General features: G+C 46.8%; 1 protein-coding gene across 2 annotated transcripts in view; it reads left to right on the forward strand.

Moving 5' to 3' along the window:
- EPS15 (epidermal growth factor receptor pathway substrate 15) overlaps positions 1-22750 on the forward strand; it is an 883486-nt gene that overhangs the window by 220880 nt on the left and 639856 nt on the right. For both annotated transcript variants that reach the window (XM_078670831.1, XM_078670841.1), the window contains exon 4: positions 10915-10962. In XM_078670831.1, the coding sequence (XP_078526957.1) occupies positions 10915-10962 (48 nt within the window). The remainder of the gene's footprint in view (positions 1-10914; positions 10963-22750) is intronic.

Consider the following 22750-nt stretch of genomic DNA (forward strand, 5'->3'; position numbering starts at 1 on the left):
CTAAAAGAATCCATCCCCGCCGCTGTTCTGCCACAGCAGCTCTCAGGCTGCTTATTAAGTGAGCTAGATGACAAGAAATGGGGAGAGGTGCAGTATCTGGTCTGCGAGCCCACAGGAGATTTTTCTGTGTTAATCGACTTGTGGAGTCATTCATTGTCATCTAAGCCTGAGAGCGGGTGGTAGAAGTTGGACAGGGGTACGTTCCAAAAATCTTTTGGGTTGTGAAGACATGGATCACCCCAATGGACGTTAGGGTTGTGAAAATTTCTCGGTGATAATGGTACCTGACTGGACTGCAACCGGAAATCATTAGTGTTTTCAAAGGGATTCTGACCCATTGATGTCCTCAAATGAAGTAAACTATCTGGGGCGGGAGGTCTATACAGAAATGGAGCAAAAGTGTTCAAATGGTAGGGGAAGGAAGTGTTGTGGCCAGTATGATATTTGTGAGATGTAGATATGGTAAAGCCGCCAGGGGCTTTTGGGCGACCATAGCTATCAGGATGGTAGAGTCTGGACTGGGCTGGCGGTTTTCTCAGCATAGCCTCAGGATAGAAATAGCTTAGGTTATGAGTTGAAATTCCCCCCACCCCCGTTCCAGGGTACCAGTCGCTAATATATGTGACCAATCTGTGATCTTTGAAGTTAACTAAGATCACGTCGCCTTCTATGTCCTTGGGTCTACTGCCTACCCAGTGGCATCGCCTGACCAAGACGATATCACCGTTTAGGTGTGGCGGGAGTGGTCTGTTTCTCCTCAGCCAGTAGATAACCTTGTTTTTTAAATTGGCCTGATGTTCAGGGTTACCTTCTGGCGGGGGCGGGACTCCTGTGAGTGCTATAACAAAATTTAAGCATTCGGGAGGCAGATCTACGGTATCCCTTGTTCTTCTATTTGATTTATGTGGGACGGTAGGAGAGGATTTTGAATTAGTTCTATTGTTGAGATGCGTACTATGGGGCCTTATAGAGGTATGAGGTTTTTCTGCAGTCGTGAGTTTTTCCAATGCAGTGGTTTTAATATTGCTATTATTACTAATTTTGACATAGGGTATTGAATTCTCGGAGGGTTTTGGTGGCCCAACTGTGCATTGTACAGTTGCCTTGGGGGTACCAGTCACTGTCTTAAGTGTTTTGGTTTCTTTAGTGGGCTGTGTTGAAACTCTAGGGGCATTCGATTTCGGGCAAGGTAACCCCGTTTGTCCTTGTAAGATCTTTTCAACATTCTCCCCTAGTCTTTTGATCCTTTCAGTAAGAGGAAGGATCAATGCCTTGATAAGACAATCAATGTCATCCAATAACCCTGCATAGCTAGATACCGAGATGGAGCTGGGAATCATCTCTTTCGCGGGGTCTACAGCCCCAGCCTTGTTTGGGATAGTAAATATAGTGGGTGACCCTTGATTAGGAGGCACGGCTCTCTTATTAATTATAAGCTTCTTTCTTTGCTTCCTTGGTGGGGAGCCAAGAAAGGTTTTACTAGAAGGAGTTTTAAGACTCTTGGTGGTGACCCTAGGCGGTGATGATAGGGGCTGGCCCTCGGAAGTACACTTGGTATGGTGGTCAGGTACGATTGGTGTGAACACAGGAGATGGTATACTTGTATCATAAAGGAGGGCTGGTTCTGCAACAGGAGTGCTTAGGTCTATTGTCTGGGTGTCAGATGCCTGGGAGTACATGGAGTCCGAGATAGTGATAATGTCATTCTGTGCAGGGGTATTAGTCTGGAAGATAAGGGGGATATCTTCAATGGAAGGGGAAGTATTGTCGTATTCTAATGGTGTGGTTAAATCCATTGGGAATGTAAGAGGTGTTGTAATTACGTCCAAGGATTGAAGAGGTCTTAATTTTAACTTTTCAATAGAAAGACGTCGACCCACCCGTTTCTCGGCCAGAATGAGCTCCCGGTCTACGTCAGTCTTAATTTTTGCAAAAAATGTGTCCAAAGGTCCTAGCAAAGAAGGCCCTTGTACGGCCGGTGCCAGAGTTGCCTCAGAGGCAGACATCACTGAGGGCGGATAAGGGCGTGTAAAGCAAGAAGCAGGAGGGAAACACTTAATGAATGAGTTAAAAAGTCAAGTCAAGGAGAGCAAAGAGAGTGGGCCCGGCCTGGCCTCTGTCGGCCCCGGACGGCCACAGACGGTCCCGCCCTTGTCCCGGGCTTCTCCCGGCGCCCCCCCGCGCGCTCCCGCGCAGCGGGAGAGATACTTCCTCTATATAGCTATTCAATTGGCCACCGAGAGGGCGAGGCCGGCAGGGAGAGCAGCCCAGCTGGACAAGGGCGCGCGGGGACTCCTGGTCCTTGGAGTCCGCCGCTCTCGCTCGCAGCCCTGCCGGTCAGAACAGGTGAGGCCCCTTACAATGTCTTGCAGGCCGCTACAGACCGCGAAGCGGGACCCGCGAAGCGCGTCCGGCGAGGCGTGGCGGCTGTGGCAGGCTTTCACCAGAGTGCTCGGTTGCGTGGATATTCCTTTGAGGGCTCGGCGTTTGCGAAGGCAGTCCGCCGGAAGCCAGGAAACAACGATGATTAATCCTGTGGAGGAGAGGGCGGGGCCGGCAGGGAGAGCAGCCCAGCTGGACAAGGGCGCGCGGGGACTCCTGGTCCTTGGAGTCTGCCGCTCTCGCTCGCAGCCCTGCCGGTCAGAACAGGTGAGGCCCCTTACAATGTCTTGCAGGCCGCTACAGACCGCGAAGCGGGTCCGGTGAGGCGTGGCGGCTGTGGCAGGCTTTCACCAGAGTGCTCGGTTGCGTGGATATTCCTTTGAGGGCTCGGCGTTTGTGAAGGCAGTCCGCCGGAAGCCAGGAAACAACGATGATTAATCCTGTGGAGGAGAGGGCGGGGCCGGCAGGGAGAGCAGCCCAGCTGGACAAGGGCGCGCGGGGACTCCTGGTCCTTGGAGTCCGCCGCTCTCGCTCGCAGCCCTGCCGGTCAGAACAGGTGAGGCCCCTTACAATGTCTTGCAGGCCGCTACAGACCGCGAAGCGGGACCCGCGAAGCTGGTCCGGCGAGGCGTGGCGGCTGTGGCAGGCTTTCACCAGAGTGCTCGGTTTTGTGGATATTCCTTTGAGGGCTCGGCGTTTGTGAAGGCAGTCCATTTTGGCACGTTTACAGCTTCTCCGACTTTGAAATGACACGTTACTATTAACCTAACTCAATGGTGCTTGTGTGAACTTGAAGAAAGACACAGTTCATTCACTCATGACATTCAAGTTGCATATGGATCTCAGCAGCAAGTTGTTCATTTGCTGTGCTACGGCTGAGTATACGTGGAAACATATATTTTTTCAGTTTTTTTTTTATTGTAATCCGTTCGTTTTTTTCATAAGTGTATGTGAAGAGAAAATCATGTGTGTATATATTGCTAGAGCCAAGTCATCTGTTGGGATTAGGACCCCCACTATTAATTGTAACTACAAACTTGTCTTTGTTTTCTTTGAGATATAATTTTCTTTGGATGACCTGCAAGATTTTGCCGTGCCATTAAGAAATCTAACAAGTTTAATATCTGAAATTCCTGACAATCTTTTATTTTTATTATATTTTTATTTTTTATTTGCAGAGTCACAGTTATACAAATAACAAATACTCAGGCGCCCCCAATTGTCACGGATATCGCCCCCATACCCCACAGGAGGATACACAGCCATTTAGCCCACACCCCGGAGGTCGGGCGGCAATTGTCAATCAAGCGCTTTCATGTTGATCAGTGTATTTTCAGAGCAGTACAGGGCCAATCTCAACCTCTGCAGATTTTTCTCTTTTTTTTGTTTTTCCGCTAAAAAAACTCCCCGCCCCCCCCCCCTGTAAACAGTGGAGAACTTAGGTTAATGCCTTCTTCAAACTAAATGCAGAAAGAAAACCAGCAGCCGCAACATCCTCCCACCCACGGTGGCCCCCCCTCCGCCCACGTCCGCTATGTCGCTTGTTATATTCGCATCACATCTCCCAAACCCCGCACCCCACTTTTCAGGAGCATTAGTCATTCAGCAGCTTCTCCCTGCCCCCATTCCTCCAACCCGGCATTGCCCCCCACTCACAGCCCTCCATCTAGTCCTCGATACAGTCTCCATTTCGCCCAAATTCTACGGAATTTTTTAGGGCAGCCCCTAGCCTTATATGTCACCCGTTCGGCTGCCATGTACATGTCAAGCCCCCTTCTCCATTCCCCCATGTCGGGGGGCGCTGGTGCTCCCCAATGTTTAGCAATGTCTCGTTTTGCCACTACCAGTGCCAAGACCAGGAATATCAGAAGGGAAGTGTCGGGTCTACCTCGTTGGTCATACCTAATAGAGCCAATTTGGGTTCCTGTGTGATAGAGACCTCTAGGACCTCCTCCAGTTCTTTGAACACCTGGGTCCAGTATGTTTGTATGACACTGCATGACCATAACATGTGGTAAAAACCCCCAATCTCGTGAGTGCATCTAAGACAGCTCGGGTCCTCAATTTTCCCCATTCTACAAAGCCGTTGTCTGTCATAGTAGGTTCTATGGAGTACATTCAGCTGAATCAATCGTAAACGGGACTTGATAGCTACCTCCCGGGGATGCATCAGTACTGTATCCCAGTCCAAGTCCTCCATCCCTCCCACCTCCGCCTCCCAGGTGGCCCTGAGTTTTGCCAAATCCCCCAGCATATGGTTAGTCAAAGTCTTATATGTCAGGGATACTGCCTTCCCCTGTATCTGTTCCTGTAAAAGCCTCCCCTCCAGCGGTGCATATTCTGGGATGTCTACGAGCACGATTTTTTGGGCCTGCCAGGCGTGCCGTAGTTGCATATATTTAAACAGTTGTGTATTGTGTAGCCCGAATTCCGACTTAAGGGTCTGAAACGATTTGAATTCCCCCTTGGCAATGACATCCCCAATAGTGGAGATGCCAATGTCATCCCATCTCTGGAAACCTTTTAGTTTGTGGAGTTCCGTTAACCATTGGCAGTGCCATAGCGGCGTCTGTCTTGTTGGCTTTTTGTCCCATCCCATACGGCGGTTAGCCTTCCTCCACGCGTGCAGCGTTACCGACGTGGCCGGGAGGAGGGAGGTCCGTCCCGGAACCCCATAGAGGAAACACAGCAAATTTTGGGCCGACATTGTATCTCTCTCCAGAGCGTACGTTGGGTGATCCATCGGGGCATGGAGCCAATCATTAATTGGTGTCAGATGTTCCGCCCAGTAGTAGGCCTCCAGATTCGGGAGTGAAATCCCACCGCTGTATTGGTGTCTCTGGAGAGTGGATAGAGCCACCCTAGCGTGCTTGCCTAGCCAGAGAAAGGATCTCAAATCTGCATGGATCCTACGGAAGACTGACGTCTGTATCGGATAATACTCATTTTGCAGAGCGTAGAGGAATTTTGGCAACGTTACCATTTTATACATGGCCGCCCTTCCAAGGAGAGTCAGCGGGAGCTGTCCCCAGCGGTTCATATCCGCTACCGCATTAAGTATAATTCTTTCGATGTTCCTACTAAAGGATAGGGTCTCATTTACTGTAATGAATACCCCGAGGTATTGAAAACCCTCGGTGGTAGTCAGAAGGTCGTCTGGCAGACTTCCCCATCGATCGCACCCCCGTGGGTCGTAGAGCACTGATTTGTGCCAGTTAATTTTGTGCCCAGCCACCCCGCCGTAACTTGTTATTTCTCGGAAGAGTTCTGAGATCGTGGTTTCCGGTTCCGTTATGTAGAGTAGAACGTCGTCTGCATAAAGTGAGATTTTCTCAGGCATCGAGTCAGTGGCTCCGCATGCAAAACCGCGGATGGCAGTGTTCTGTCGGACCCTGGCGGCCAGCACCTCTATTGTAAGCGTGAACAAGAGGGGGGGACAGGGGGCATCCTTGTCGGGTACCTCTCTGTATCTGAAACTCTCGAGATAGAGTCCCATTCACCCGCACTCTGGCCTTGGGGGCAGTGTAAAGAAGCCGTATCCACCGAATGAAATTGGGCCCAAAGCCGAACTTACTAAGAACAGCGAAAAGAAAAGGCCAGTGTACTGCGTCGAACGCCTTTTCGGCATCTAAGGAGAGGAACCAGTGGGGGTCAGCACGGACCCGCACCTTCTGCAGCCAGTTATGGGTCCTTCTAAGATTGAATTTGGTAGCCCTGTCTGGTAAGAACCCTGATTGATCTAGATGTACTAGATCTGTGATCACCACTCGCAATCGGGTAGCCAGGATGGTGGCCAACTGCTTCACCTCAGTGTTTAGCAGGGAGATGGGTCTATATGAGGCGCACTCCTCGCGTGGTTTGCCCTCCTTGTAAATCGGGACAATCGTTGCCCTCACCAAGTCAGGGGGCATCTCCCCCTCCTCGAAGGCGCCTGTGAAGAATCCCCCGAGATGTCGCGACAGCAGGTCTGCTGTCCGCTTGAAAAGCTCCACCGGGTAGCCATTGGGTCCCGGGGTTTTGCCGGGTCTCAACCTGGTAATGGCCTCTGTGATGTCATCTACCGTTATGGCCTTCTAACAGGGCCTCCATTGACTCGGGGGGAAGGGACGGCAGGTCTGCCGCTTCTAGATAGCAGAACGCCTCCTCCTGTGTGGCAAGGTCACGCGCCGCATAGAATTCCTCAAAGTGCACGGCAAAAGTTTCGGCTATCTCCCTATCCGTGGTGACCATAACCCCGTTTCCGGCTTGCACTCCGTCAATCCACCTCGCCGCTCTCTCTTTCCTGCTAAGCCATGCCAAAAGCTTCCCCGACTTGTCCCCTACGTCATATAGCATATGGAGGGTGGCAAGGGCCTGAGTCTTCGCTTCGTCGTTCACTAATTCCCTATACTGATTCTGAACATCCAGCAGCTTTCTAAGGGTCTCGTCGCGTTTTTGGGCAAGATGTTCCCCTTCTCTTTCTAGGATCGCCTGTTCTAGGGCAATCACCTCTGCCTGGAGTTTACGTCTTTCTTCACCCCGCCTAGAATTGATCCTATACCTAAGGACCGGCTTCAGTGCTTCCCATAGGGTGACCTTCGAGTCCACAGTGCCCACATTCTCCGCCAAGTACAGTTTCATGTCAGCCCGTATACCTTTAAGTCGAGTCGCGTTTTGTAAATCCCAGGCTGCCAGGCGCCAAGTTCCCGTGTGACTAGCCTGATCTCGTCCCACCCTCACATACAACGGTGAATGATCTGATATACCCCTGGCATTGTATTCTGCAACATCATCTGTTCTTAGGTAATGACGGGACATAAAAACATAGTCAAGGCGCGAAAACACCTTATGTGCCCCGGAGTAGTATGAGTATGCTCGTGTCGTCGGGTGAAGCCACCTCCAAATATCTGTAAGGCCTATGGCGGACATCTGGCTGCAAAGTGTCGTCTGGGTCTCGCCTCTTGCCCCCTCTCCTGATCTATCGTGTTGGGTGTCCATAACATCGTTGAAGTCCCCTCCCACTACTTGTATGGTATCTGAGGTCTCTAAGAGTATACGGTTGAGCGCCGTAAGGGTGCGGGGTTGCAGTTTGGGCGGTGCATATACCGTGACAAGTGTGTAGGTGCGTCTGTTCCAGGTGCCCTGTACTCCAGCGTATGTACCTTGTAGATCCAGCCAGGTGCGGGTAATGCAAAACGGGGAGGCTATTTTAGCGATAATCGCAACCCCTCTAGAGTCCGATGTGTTTCCCGCATGCGCCAACACCCTATGTCGCCCCCTTGCAAGAAAAGTGCATGCAGTACCCCGGAGGTGTGTTTCCTGCAGGAAAGTAAAGTCCGGGTCCACCCTCTTAATATAAGCATTCACCAATCCCCTCTTGATTTTAGAGCCCAGACCATTGACATTCCATGTCAGGATACTCAGCTTCCTATCTATCCCTGTCGGTGTATCTATGGTACCTGCCATTGGACTGCGGGGTAAGTGCGTGTGGTCCAGTTTTGGCATGTGCAGGTGGTGCGTGGGTTCAGCGTGCGCTTCTGTATAAATCTAGTGCAAGTGGTCCCCTTCCCTCCCTTGACCCTCTCCTTCCCCAACTTGAGAGAGTTTGAAAACTTAACGTCCCCCATACCCCCCTCCCCGCCTCCCTCCCCTTCTAGTCGCATCCTACCATAGGACCCAACTATCCGTAGGTGAAGGCCTGTCGCCCTCCCACACATCTCTCCCTTCACAAACTCAAAAACAGTGAAAGAAACTTAAAGAACATAGAAGGGCGTGTCAACTTGCGTGCTCCCATAGGACGAGCTGCAATCTTCTGAGTCCCCGTGCACCATCGTTCATGAGTGTGAGTCTTGCATGTCCGTTTCAGGTGCGCCGGATCGCCCTGAGGAGTCCTGTTCCAAATGGTGGATTTCCTGGACCAGTGGGTGGATCAAGTCCTCCACCTCCTCCTCCTCCCCTCCAGATGCGCGGCCTTCCGATTCTTCCTCCTCATCACCTTCTGAGCGGATGCCATTTCGCAAGCAACTGAACCTGGAGCCCGCCACTGAGCCAGTTCCAGGTGTCGTCGACCCACCACCCCGCATGTCTTCCGTGGCACGTCATCGGTACGGAGTCGCTGGCGTCGACTTTCTCACTCTCCGCGATTTCCGTCTCTGTGGTTTAGGCAGTTCCCATCGTGACCCCTCCCGCAACGATCTCTCCAGGACTTCTCGCCCTACGGCTTCTCTGCTATTTAATACAGGGCGTTCCTCGAGCCATTGCCAGGCGTCCTCCGGGTGTGAGGAAAACATGGTCTTATCTTTGTATATCACCTTGAGCTTAGCGGGAAAAAGGAGCATGTACCGGATGTCCATGGATCTCAGTTTTGCCTTTACAGAGTCAAACGACCGACGTTGTTTCGAAACTTCTTGGCTGTAGTCCAGGAAAATCATTATGGTAGTGTTCTCCGAGCGGATCTCCCCATTTGTCTGGCTTCTCTCAAGATGAGATCTCTGTCCGCAAAGTTCAAGAAGCGCGCTATGACCGGTCTCGGTCTCGCTCCCTCCGGGGGTTTCGCCAGGAGAGCCCTGTGTGCTCTTTCAATGATGAAACACGGGGAGAACTGTGCCGTCGGGAAGGTTGTCTTCAACCAGTCGTGGAGGAACGCAGACTTGTTTGCCCCTTCAATTCCCTCTCTAAAGCCCACGAAGCGCAGGTTGTTGCGTCTTGATCTATTTTCCGCGCCGTCTACCTTCCACAGCAGCTGGCGGTGCGAGGCCTGCAGCTCCGCCATGTCTTTCTTCAAGGTGGAGATCGCAGCGTCGTTGTCGTTTATCCTCGTTTCAGTCTCTGTCACCCTCTCGGACAGTTTCCGGAAGTCTTGCCGTAGGAGCGTGACCTCCAGGGCCGCCCGAGACTCTTGGATGTCCGTTCTGGACGCTTGAATAGCTTCCATCAGCAGCGCCGTATCAGTTCGTACCCCGGGAGGCAGTACGTGGTGCTCCGCCACTTGTCTTGGCGCCGCAAAGTTGTCCATGGGGCCCTGCTTCGCAGGTTTGGGGATCACGTCTCTTTTCCCCATGACTGTGGTGGCTTCGGGTGGGGGGTCCCAGGACAGGCCGCAATCTCCGGACCCCTGATGCGCCAATAGTATGGTGGGGGGGGGATGAAGTCGCCTTATTTCATTAGTTATAGTTCCTCGACCCCCCGGCCAGTGGTAGGCACCTTCCGCGCGTGTCCAGCTCTATAGCGTGTGCCCGTATGACTGTGGGTTCACCTGCCACCCATGATGAGCGCTGCCCCGTCAGGCACCCAGGTTTACAATCACTGTCCGTACCGCTGGTGTGCCGTGTCCCCCCCTAGATAAGCAGGCGGGCTGGGCGGCAAACAGTCAGCTCTCAAGTGGCCGCTCGGTTAGGGGAGGGGGGGGGGCGCAAGCTCCGCTATTTCACCGCGGGCAGAGGGCTCTCACCTCAGATATCTACTGCAGGCAGCTCCCATGTACCGCCGCCATTTTGGTGCAGGATCCGGGTCTGTGGGCAAGGCTCAGGTTCCTGTGAAAACCGCTCCCCGAGGCCGCTCCTCCGTCGGAGGTTGCACCGGATCCGCTCTGCTTCCGGGCTGCACTGCTTGTCGGTGCGTGTGAGGGGCAACAGAGGTGACGGGCCCGGCCTCCCTTCACCGGCACTGTTTCATGCCGGCCGCCATCTTGGTAAAGGTGGCCGGTAGTTGGCGGCTCCCGTGCTCCTCACCGCTCCCCGGGCATCCAGTCCCACGGACCGACCTGTCCGCCGCGTCTACGAGGGTGCGTTTTCCGGTCCCGCCTGGGCTCGAGGAGGCTCCTATGCTCCCCGGCAACTCTCGGGTCTCCTGACCGCCATCTTGGCCTCGCCGCGAGGCGCCGAGTCGGGGCTTCTGTCTCGGTTGTTTGCGGAGCTGCAAACCGTCGGAGCAGGGAATGGACCTCCAGAGGTTCCCGTGGGGCCGCGGCTCCCGTTAGCCGACTTGGTGCTTCAGGGGGGGTAACGGAACGACGGATCTCTGTGCAGCTCGTCGGGAGCTCCTGCAAGGCACGTCTCAACCGGCCATGCTGCTGGCCTCGCCCCCCCAAATTCTTGACAATCTTAAGTTGTTACTGGTCACCTAGTTCAGTGTCTCCAACCTTTTTAATAATCAGAGCTACTTATGTTCAATGGAAATTATCCTGAGATACTAATACTATGTGTTATAATAGTGACACAATTTTTCTCCAATCATCAGCTTATGACTTCTGAAAATATACACATTTTCATCTTGAATGCACACTTTTCAAACTAGGTAGACTCATATTAATTCAACCAAGTAAAACCTTCTAATTTAGTAGGCCAGGCTGCACACAGGAGAGCTACTTGCAGGTAGCTGGCGAGCTACTGGTATCTCACGTGCTACTGGTATCTCACGTGCTACTCGTTGGAGAAGCCTGCTTTAGACAGTTCATCTACCACATAACTTTCTAGACACAATGTCTTATCTTGATTATGTATTCATATGCTTCTAATATGTACAAAATATTGTTTCCCTTTCCTTCCTGGACAGATTTGGGATTTGGCAGACACAGATGGAAAAGGATACCTCAACAAGCAGGTATAGTTCATTGTATTTGTGAAGCTTTTTTGAGAACATTTGAGATTGGTTCCTGTTTACAATAAACTGGCCTGAGGCAGACTTTTTTTTTTTAATAAAACATTCATTTTCATAGAAACCAAAGACCGGAAATAAACCAAGGTTTGAAGCAATACATCTTACCGAACACTACTACTTTAAAAAATGTAATGTTTCTAAACGCACCCTCTAGTTAAGTAAATAGATTTCTTGTGGCTCATACAGTGGTCCAATCCCTTTTTCCACTCACTCCAGTGTGTGTGTGTGTGTGTGTGTGTGTGTGTGTGTGTGTGTGGGGGGGGGGGGGGGGCCCTGACTTCTTTCAGAACCCAGTAATATCTGTTGGTGATGAGGAGCCCAAGCCATACCAATACCATCTTGTACCTTTTTGAGTCTAGATTGACATTGATTTGTAAAATGGTCATCTTGTGGTCTACAGTCGGTCTCTAATCCAACACCTTGCTGAAAGGGAAATAACCCCACCCTTCCCACAAAGAACAGATACCCTGCACCTCCATATTGGGTGGATAAGGTTCCCAGTTTGTGATGTGCATCTGGGGCAGAGTGGAGAGTCATTCGTGCCAAGCTTTCACAGTCCGTTTTGAGTTAGGTTCTTGCGATGCAGATACTTTAATTGGATGCATCAAAATTATGATGTGATGGCTGACTCTCGAGAGAATGCCTGCGCCTCCCTCCAGCCGTCATCAGAAAGTGGTCCAGAATATGTTTGCAAGCACGATGCAACTGATCAAATGAGTCTGGTGTATTCATAACCAAGAAGCTTTAATATTGTTTGATGTTATGATATCATCCATTAATTTCACCTCTAGTGGGGTTAAATCTGTTAGTTCCTCCAGATCACTCCCATAAGTAGTGGGTGCCTGGTGGAGTTGAAGTTAGCAGAAGAATTGATTTGAGTGAAGGTCTTCTTCTTGCAAATCGACAAATGGTATAATCACTGTCCCTGGCATCACACGGTCCACCATGGAAATTGTTACCATTTAGTTGCTTAAATCCTATAATAGGATCTAATTAGTCAATTTTTGCCTCCCTGCCAAATCCCTGTATGTATCCTTCCAAATGTTGAATGTCAATTAGGTGACTGGGGGAGGGGGTGATTAATGACTTCACCATAAAGTATTGGAACTCCTGCATCACCAACTTTTCGTATGTGAAAGCCAGGCCTTGCATTTTATACCACCTCTTGTTGAGAATCACTAGATAGGCAGCTCTGCAATAGAATGTAATGTTGGCTACCTGCCACCCTACCATTATATGTGGATTTAAAACACTTCACTAAAGCTATTCTGGGGAATCTTCTCATAATGGAACTGATCTTCATAAAGAATGTTAGCAGTATTTCAAAAGGGATTGTAGAGTTGGTGATGTAATCAGGAGCAGGGATTGTAAGTTAGAACCAATGGTGGAATGTTGTGGTATGAAAATGTACCAGTACTGTATTGGTAGCTGCAGCTGTATACTGCTGGGGACATCTGTTTCTAATAAACCCTCTTGAGGAAGAATATGGCCAGTTTTATTCCTACATAAAGTGGTGAAGAGCTAAGGAACTGCGCAGGGGGGCTGTTATTACATGTTCCCACCCCTGGTCTATATAGCAGAAGCATGACCCTACAAAGTCGGGTAAGATTGCAGATTTCTTTGAGCTTGAATGGCTGCGTACAAAGGACCGCGAAGGATTGTTCGTGTTGAGGTGCTCTTGAATGGAAACGCTTGAAAGGACTATATTTCTAATACTTTATGCGCTGCTTGAACTTAATGCGTAAAACTCTTATGCCACTGACATTCAGGTTTTCAACGTGAATGAACCATGAGAAAATGAACCAGACATATTTCCTAGGCTGTTAAGTTGACTGCGCGCATCCGTGGGCACAATAATAGTGCCGCTCCTGTTAGCTGAGAGAGTGCGTGGGGGGCAACTGTATGCTTGCGATCTCGGGAACCTGAATGGAGTGCCTTGATGCTCTTAGTCAACCTTGGGCACAGTAATTGAGTGCCTTCATACCGTTGTGGAGAATCGTGTGCCTTTCCCAAGCATGTATCACATGCACTGTTGAAATTGTAGAGTTGTATGTGGTGGCATTAATGTAACTTAACCTGTGGCGTATTACCTGTGAGTCTTCAAGGGTACAAAAAAATGGAGGACGTAGATCCCTATGTCACAGCTTTGAAAGGATTGTCCTTGACGTATACATTTTAAATCCTGGGTGATTTGCCTATTGGAGCTCAAATTGCGTGGCGATTAAAGATGTGAATACTTCATGTGCTCCTGCCCAAGAGGTGCAGACTCCAAAGGAGGAGATACAAAAAAGTCAAATCTTATGCTGGTGTACAGAAAGAAACTAGAGTGAGGGAGATATAATGCTATTAGTTTGGCACCCCTGGTCATATAGCTGTTAGTTTTAAATGTGCAGCTAGAGGTGTAATTGTGGAAAAAAAGGTCACTTTGCCAAGGTGTGCAGAGCGAGATCTGATGATATATGCAGAAACAGCAGGGAGATGGTGTTGACCCTTCAGGATGAATAATCACTATAAATTCCTGGAAAGATGTCTGAAAGAAATAATTAATGTAATCTGGTTAAGGGAGTTGATTGAGTAAAGGAGAGCAATAAAAAGTTGGAAAAGCCACATTGTATTGTACGACTAGATGACCTGCAGGTGTAAGTGTTGGTGGATTCAGGTAGCTTGTATACTCTGATATCCACAGACACCTTGTTTAAAGACTTGTATAAAGACTGGTCCGATCCTGACATAAAGGCTGTGGGGTATGGTGGAAACAAAATTGAAATTCTCGTTGAGATGGATGACCATTGCATTTGAGGAGGAGAAAGTGTATGGTTGTGTGCATATAACTGACTTTGGTTCAAATCTATTAGGCTGGCGGCACTAGAAGGATTTAGGAATGATTCTGGATCACAGTGCGGAAAAGCCTGTCATGACAATTACTAAGAAGCCGAAACAAGTGAACCAAGTAGATGCATATGAAGAATGTGGTGGGAAAATATCCCCTCTGCGCTTTCCGTTATTTGAGGATGCCATTTGGATTGGCATTCATTTCTGCAGTGTTTCACAGGGTGATGAAACACATTTTCGATGGCATGGAAAATTTATGTTTTTTTCAGGATGATATGATGATTGCTGGGAAGGATGAGTTGCACCATGAGAAGTTGTTTGAGGAAGTTATGAAATGACTTGATACACATAGTTTAACAGTTAGAAGAGAAAAATGCCAGCTGAGGAAAAAAAATTCTTATTATTTTGGACATGAGATATCGGAGGACGGAATCCAACCAAAGAAAAGTGTTGCCCAAGGAATAAGTAATGCACCGCATCTTGAGAACAAGAATCAATTGAAATCGTTCCTAGGATTGGCGGAGTCCTGTTCAAAGTTTGTGAAGAATATCACTGAGGTGGTTAAGTCTCTGGGAACTTTAATGAAAAAAGTTACCTTTGAGTAGAGTGTTGCATATGAGAGTGCTTTTGAGCAGGTGAAAGAAAACAAATTATAAAAGCTCCTTCTCTAGGACATTTTGAGGTTTCTGCAAAAACCTATTCAGGGTATGGAATTAAAAAAAATATCTTCTTGACCAATGGGAAGGTTGCGTCATAAATCCACTTGTCCCTTTTGTGCCAAGTAATTTGGCAACAAATTATGGCAGCAATTTCATTATATAAGAGCTCTGAAATAGCCTCTCTGATTATGCCAGGGCTCTTTCCATAATAGGGTTTGGGTACTAAAAATTTCTATGTTGCCACATTTCAACAGATGTACATACTGGGGCAGAAGGTAATGGTAAGCAATAGTTCCAGGGTTGGCATGCCCTTTTGAGTCTGTGCAAACCTACTAGCTCGCGTTTTAAGGGTTTTCCCAAACTCTTGTCTATTCTTTTTCTATACTCAGAGGTTGAAAATTTACTCCTGACAATGGCAGACATAAAACTTTTTCCAGGGTTGGGAAAAAGTGGTTGAAGGAAAAAGTGAACTTGCACACGCTCAGATTTTCGCATGAGCAAATCTACACCTGCATATTTGTTCATTCTAAAATACAGTTCACAAATATTTTCTAGGAGTATTATCTCTTGGCCTACTTCTGTAAAGTCTTGTGAATTCATGAAAGCCATATATTTGCACTTAATGCAAGGACGTTGGTGCACTTTTGAGACTTTATTTAGTAAATTAGCCCCTAATTAGGTGTGCGTTACCATGACCTTTTGTGTTTATTAAAATTCTGTCTCTCTCTGTCTCTCTCTCTATCGGCTAGCTTCACTGTAAGTGACAGCGTTCTGTTCTTTCACAAGTAGCTTTCGTCAATGTTCGTTATAATGGCGAGGGGCCGGCAGCTCCCACACAAATAAGCTTTTACAAAAACTTATGCCAAAACAAATCACACATTTCCAAAACCAAAAGACTGACCAATGCTTGTTTTATTTTGATGTTTACCATAATCTTATTAAAACTGGTTACACTGATTTCCAGTATGAATATTTTTGGGAAATACTAGCATACATCAACACAATTTACTAAATGCTGCTGCAAAGAAATAGTACCTAACATTTTACAGTAGTTTAGCTAAATGTTTTTAAATTTTTTTGTAAACATTTTAGTTTGAAAACAAAGTATCATCAATCTTGATTTCAAGCTTCTGCAGATATTTGCATCTAATGAAAGAGCATTCTGGGAGCATTAGACATAGCCTCAGCCTCATATTGCTAAACATTGAAAACGTGTGTATACATTTTTGTACTGGAACCATTGTCAGTACTGCAGTATGAGCTTACAACATTTAGGTAGAGCGATCACCCTAATAATAAAGGCTTTGCATTAATAAACCATAAATACAAGTTTGAACAGCATTAAGACATGGACAGAAATACTACCTTAACTGCTGGTAGTGCCTTTCTCTGATCCATAATGTGGAACTGTAAACTGGCAGCCAAATGATTTGTGCTGTAGGGATTTGGGCCTACTTGGCCCAAGGATGAAATATACATGAAAACGTGTTGCTCTTGACCCCAAACAATGTCCCAGGTGTTGGGCTATAGGCATTCCACATCCCTGCTTATTTAACCACAGATGCTAGCAATAGTGGGCTGGGAGCAGTATTAACCCAGGTGATGAAGGACCAGGAAAGAATAGTTTGGTTTGCTTCTAGGAGATTACAGGATGCAGAGATTTCCTTCTCTGTAATTGAAAGAGACGCCTTGGCATGTTGCTGGGAAATTAAGCATGTTAAATACTTCATGTGTAGTTTGCCCTTTTTCTAGATTAGGACTGACCATAAGCCATTAGTGCACTTGTTTATAGGTGGTAGGGCCTTGGAAGGAAGTGTGACGCCTAGAATTTCCAGATAGAGGTTGTCAGTACTTCAGTATAATTTTGAAGTGGCATACCTGAAAGGGCTAAAGAATGTGGTGGTGGATTGCCTGTCGAGTCTACCTGCGAATGAGATTGCCCTGGATTAGGAAATTGATGTAAGTGGAAAAACTGGAAGATCAAGAATGAATAGCATTGAACAAGGAGGAATGGTCAAGTTTCATGGATGAGGCTTTGGCTTTGAGGGATGTGAAAGAGTGTGTGAAGCAGAGATGTGCTTGTGAATTGTATCAGAATGTTGAGGTAGAGGAATACCGGGGTGTGAAGGAGGAACTGAGCATTTTTGGTGATAGTGATGAGAAGGAATCAAATCATTTCTCCTATGGATGCCCGAAATCGCATTATTCAGTAATCGCATGAAGGTCATCCTGGCAGGAATAAGACTAAAAGGAGGATAAAACAAGCATATGGATGGCCTAAGTTGGATAGGATAGTGGAGAATGTGGTAAACCATTGTTATGCTTGTGCTACCACTGATAAGTGAAAGACTATAAGACAACCACCGCTAAATTGTGTTGAGAACGAAAAGACCATGGGAAAGGTTAGCTACATATTTCCTAGGTCCAGTAAACAAGTTGGGGAGTGAATGTAGATTCATGATTGTTTTTGTGGATTACCATACTAAGTGGTTTGTGGTTAAGACGGTAGACCCCATCGACACAGGAAGGGTGATAGATTTTCTTGAAGAAGTTTTTGTAGAAGAGGGTGTACCAAAAACCATTCTCTGATAATGGGGTGCAGTTTGTATCCCAAGAGATGAAGAATTTTATGGGAAAGTGGGTTATTGTCCATGAGAGTGGCCTTGTTCAGCCCGCAAGCTAATGGAATGGTTGAGAGTAAACTGGTTGAATATGGACAATTTGCAACTGTCATTGGCCAATTGGTTGCCTTGGAGAAAGGAGTTGAGGAAATGTGGGGCAGACAGGACTACCCCCCCCCTCCCCATTCAGTGACTGCGGTTCCCCCTTTATCTCTTTGAAAAGAAAAGCACTAAGCTTGGGCGTAGTTCGCAGAGTTTTGCTACACAGAACTCCACGAAGTTGAAAAAAAATCTCTGCAAAGTTCTGCAAGTGGCTGAGTGTAGTGCGGACTGCTGTTCACGCTGGTCTTCCTGCCACTCGGGTAGAAATTCTACCAGAGCGGCAGCTCGCAAACTTACCCTTCGCGAGCGGGGAAAAAACTCTGCTGCGTTACGCGAAGCGAAGTTTTCTGTGCTCCGCGGAGTGCAGCAAACTCCATGAACAGAGCGGAGTTCACTGCCCAGGCCTAAAGAGAACCAGGTAGGAAAGAAATTCCTGCTTAGTTATTTGACAAAGATAGTGTGTCGGTGGATCATGACGCAATTAAAGCTGAAGTTGCTGTAAGACAGAAATGTGCAGAGGAATACTACAATGTGAAAAAAAGAGGTGAGAGAAGTTCACATAGAAGTGGGTGGTGATGAAAAAAGGTGGAATAGTGAGGAAGGGTGTCAGTAAATGTTCACACCCACTTGAGATCACTACGGTGAGACTGTATGTAGTTGAATTGGAGGATGGTTCTGTGTGGAGTGTGGGAAGTGTTTGCAAGGTTGCTAACTATCGGAGAGAAGAGGAGAACCTTCAAAATGTTCTTAATGCTTATTCATGTCAGCTATTGTGCATATATTTATTTAGAGAAGTACATTGATATAACAATATATATTGATATATTACGATATTTAAAAAATTGAAGTATGAATTAGAATAAGTTGATGTTTATGTCATTTTCTATTAGTTTTGCTTATTGCTCTCACGATAGTTTTGCTTCATTGTAAGGGGGATATATGTAGAGTTGATGATGTAATCAGGAGCATGGAATGGAGGTAGAAAAGGTACCAGTACTGGATTGGGAGGTGCAGCGTGTGGAAGCTGGATACTGCTGGGGATATATGTTTCTAATAAACCCTCTTGAGGAAGAATATGGCTAGTGTTATTTATTCTTACAGGGAAGTTCTGTAGCTGATATAAAAGGCTGCAGCTAGGCCACCATTTTAAAGATTGACTACTTTCCCAGCAAGGACAGAGTTCATGCTGCCCAAATCTTGATGTCCCCGAGTAATTTGTCTATTTGCTTTTGAATTTTCCTGTCGCAGTCTGTCTTTGTGGCCTGCATACATAACCCTCTAAATATCTACACCCATCTCAAACCACCTGTAGATCATGGGCCCAGCCGAGGTCCTGTGTGAGATCACCTAGCAGGTATGTGTTTGACTTAGTTTTGGTTATGTAGTTTCCTTTAATGGCTCTAGATATACAGAAGATCTTCAGGACTCGTAGATCGGACCATTCTGGATGGCTCAAGAACACCAAAGTTTCATCAGCATACGTTGCTACTCTGACTGCAGCAAAATGCACCTATTCAAATTCTTTCCTCTGGGCATTCACCTTAATCCACTCCGCTAATGGCTCAATCAGAATAATGGGGACAATGGACAGCCTTTTCAAGTGCAGCACTGCATTGGAAACAAATTGGACACTATCGCTGTTAGGTCTGTGTGTAAGTGGGACAAATCTAATAAAGTAGAGACCAATTTGACCCTCTTTAACAACCCACCCAAGCAAAGACCTTTCCAGAGTCAGGCAAAAGTGGTTACAGAGGACGCTCTAATCTTTTTACAAGTGCCTAGAGATTATGAAGGCACCTAATAGTTCTAGTGGCACGTTTCAGCATAAATCTGGACTGTGAGCAGCTGACTTTCAACTATCAATTGCCTATGGTTTTAGCTAGCATTTTAACTTCAACATTGAGGATAGCTGTTTAACGATACAAAAGATCAATAATTGGAGACAACCAGGTTTGTCGATTAGGACTATTCAGCCAATTCAGGTGGTAGTCTCCCGCAGTCAAGCGACTTCATCACAACATCTAGAAGGAGGTCAAAATTTTTTGATGGATGGAGTTTAAAAAAATTCAGCAGGAGCCCTTTGGGTCCTAGAGTTCTGACAGATTGTAATTGGTCTAAGGCTCTACCAACTCTTCACCAGTGACATCCCCTTAGAGATGATTTTTCTCCTCTTCCATCAGACCCCCACTGGGAGATTGACAATAACTCGGCCAATGTGTCCTCGATTGGTGCAGTTGTATGGGAGTAAAGGGCAGAATAGTAGGACCAAACATTTGTGCTATGTCTGTCAACACAAGCCACGAACACTTGCTGTCAGATAGTTGTACGATGATATTTCCCATAGATTTTTTGAGACACAGCCAGTGTCACAGCTTACTCTCCTTGTGACACCATTGATAAATTCGGGTCTGAGTTGCAAGTCATGCTGCCCTCACCTCATCCATCAATGTCTGTTGAGGTACAGTCTCGGTATGTAGACAGTTCCTGAGTACAGTCAGTGACCGAGATTCTATGTATTGAGATTAGCATAAAGAAGTCAAGCCTCCAGACCTGAATCCTTTTGATGCTTTTGTGCGCATTCTTCCTGCCTGATATGTAATATCTCCTCTTATTGTGGCCTTGAAGGCCTCCCAAAGTACCTCTGGGTGTCTTCATATCCCCTGTTGGCCTCGAAGTATGCATTAATTGCATCTCATGTGTTTTTCATTCCTCATCGTTCAACCGCTAGGCGCTCAGACCCAACCAGTTCTTGAATTCTACCAGTGAAAGTCCATGTGCTAGTATTCGTGCATCAGCAACCCCATGTATCTTTGAATTTGGCATCAAGAAGTGGTTGAGTCGGGAGAAGGATCTATGAGATCTGGAGCAGAATGTGAAACTTTGCTCTTGTGGGTGGAAATCTTACCAAACGTCTGTCGCCCCAAGGCGTCTAGTTATTTGGCAAGTATAGAAAGGCTGTGCTGGGGAATCCTATCTCTGCTTCAATCAATGACGCTAGTCAGGTGTCTCCCCTGGTCCCAAGGCTCTGGGAAACGTGCTACTAGCTGACCCACAGACTCCAGGGAAGCCACCATCTACGGGGAGGAGCACATATACGCTTATCAGTGACAGTGGTTTCATTGTAGCTACCCAGTATCGGCCACATATTTCCCGTGATCCTATCATACCTCTATAATTTTTAGGAGCAATTACTTTTAAGTTAAAATGGCTGAGCCTCCAGAGCCCCTAGTAAAATATGGGTGGAATATCCACAAGAAGCCCTACTGGGCCAAAAAGGCCCAGACCGGTTGCTTGTAGAAAGAGGATGTCTGAGTTAAACTGCTCCGTGGACCGATCCCCTTTTAGATTTGTCAAGCAAACCATTCACGTTCTAAATGAGGATACACAACTGTCCCCAACGAGGCGCTAGATCATGCTGAGCCAGACCTCTAAATAGCACTATTCGATTTCAGGAATCAACTAAACTGCAACAACGACCTTTCCAGAACACCATTCTTCAGTGTTTCTCAAACTGTACTGTGGGAGAAACTGTTTCCGTTTCCTGAATATGTGGAAAAATGGGGTTTCAGCTCGATCTTATGTGTTGCTTTGTCAAGTTTGTGATGGGATCAATTTTCCTGATTTTATCTTCGAAACAAGGACAATTAGCCTACAAAAGGACATGCATGTGTTTTTTTTATTATAAGGATGGTTCTGGACTAGGAGAGGAAAGGATAGTCTCCCTTTATTTCCTAAACGGTGAAAGAACTGAAGAATATCTCCCAATTTATCTTTCCAGCCTGGGCTACAAGTAAAGAAAGAGCGACCTTGTAGGAGCCCAGCCAGAAAATGGTAAACAAAGCAGTCTTCATCCTCCCTTTGTGGGCTGAATGAAGATATGAACCATGTTTTTCTAAGACCGAAATAAGCTACTAATTAATATTGCTAATTTATGCATAACCGGGTTGCCTTTTGGTGTGCAAAACCACAAGTGTTCCTGTTGGCAAACTAGAGAGTGCTTGATTTGCAGTGCTTTTTATATCATTCGGAGTTTTGATTGGGGTCCAGTGGCTGATCCAGTGGTTTCAGGGGCTTGTACTTTGGCGGCACTCAGATCTTGCTACTTTTGGCCAAAGTCAGTGGGGTTGCAACATGTGGGATTTTTGGCACTGGGCCTGTGGCCAACTCCTGCTGTGCACTTTGAATGCTGTGTGCTGCTGTGAACACAAGGAAGGTGGGGTGCAGGTAGGTGAAACCTAGATTCCTTTAAGTAGCTTAGTTGATTAATTATTTACCTCTGGCTTCGTCTCCTATTCCAGAAAGACAGCACCTACTCTACCTCTCCTGACCAAGCCCAACCTGGGCCCAGTAACCTCATAAATTACTATTTTTGGGGAATATTATTATTATTATTATCTTTATTTAGATATAACACATCTTTAAGAGAAGGTTACAAAATTTACATTATGTATCAATAAATAAGATTAAAAAAAGAATCAGTGAAGAATAAAAGCATAGTCAGTAACAGTCATTATAAAAACAGAAAATGTCTTCTCCTTAGCCTCTTAATACTGAATAAAGTAGCTTGAAGCATGATATATAGAGAAAAAAATCATCTCTTTCACCCTTTTATGTTATACTCGGCATCGATGGAAATCTGTTTTTAGGTTTTATATTAACCTCCCTAGAAGTTGGAGAGTGGGAGGGACACTTTAACAAGGCCTCTTTTGGTTGAAATTACGGTATGCTTGCACAATGAAGTTTATGAGTTTTATGTTTAAAGATGTGTTTTCAGGATTCAAAGCTACCATGATAGCTTGCCTGCAAGTCCTGGCACCCAGCCTGTTCCATTCTGGTTTAAGTCTCAACCTGCGTTCTAAATTAAAAGCTGGGCAGAGGCAGATCACATGCAACATAGTTTCCGCGGTTTTGCCACACCCTCTACAAGTTAGATCTTCCGCTTTGCGTCGCCAGGGGGGTAAATCTTTCAAGAATCGCCAGTCGCCCATTCTAATGGCGATAAGGCTGCGTTTTAGGTGGAGTGAGTATGTACAGGCCAACTAGGAGGCGGGGGCTAGCCGTCTATAAGAGTTTACGAGAGCCCAGGCGTGACTACGTTTCAAGAAGAGTGCTTTATCGGTGATACTTGAACTCATTCTCACACACTTTTTGATCCCTATTTTGAATGCTGTCTGACTAGGATTCAGGGCCCACAAATCAATTGCTGACATTTGCTGAATGGCATCATTAAAAAGGCGGCCGTAAGTTCCACCTGGATTTTTCTGGGTTATTTCTTGCCAGACTAGGCATTCTAATGTATTGGGGTCTGCTTGTCTTAGTTTATGACAGAGATTAAGATAAGCCCCGATATTAGAGGCATCGTAGTTTATCAATCCCATCTCCAGTCTTATCTGTGCAGCAGATGCGGAATTTGGCAGCTGGAGAACCTTTTTATAAATTTTGGTAGTATGCTGGTTCAAGGCTGTATTCATTTCCCCCCTAAATAACTCTATGCCGTACGATAGAGTAGGGCCAATT

The sequence above is a fragment of the Lissotriton helveticus genome, chromosome 1_2, assembly GCF_964261635.1.
Source record: "Lissotriton helveticus chromosome 1_2, aLisHel1.1, whole genome shotgun sequence".
Taxonomy (NCBI): domain Eukaryota; kingdom Metazoa; phylum Chordata; class Amphibia; order Caudata; family Salamandridae; genus Lissotriton; species Lissotriton helveticus.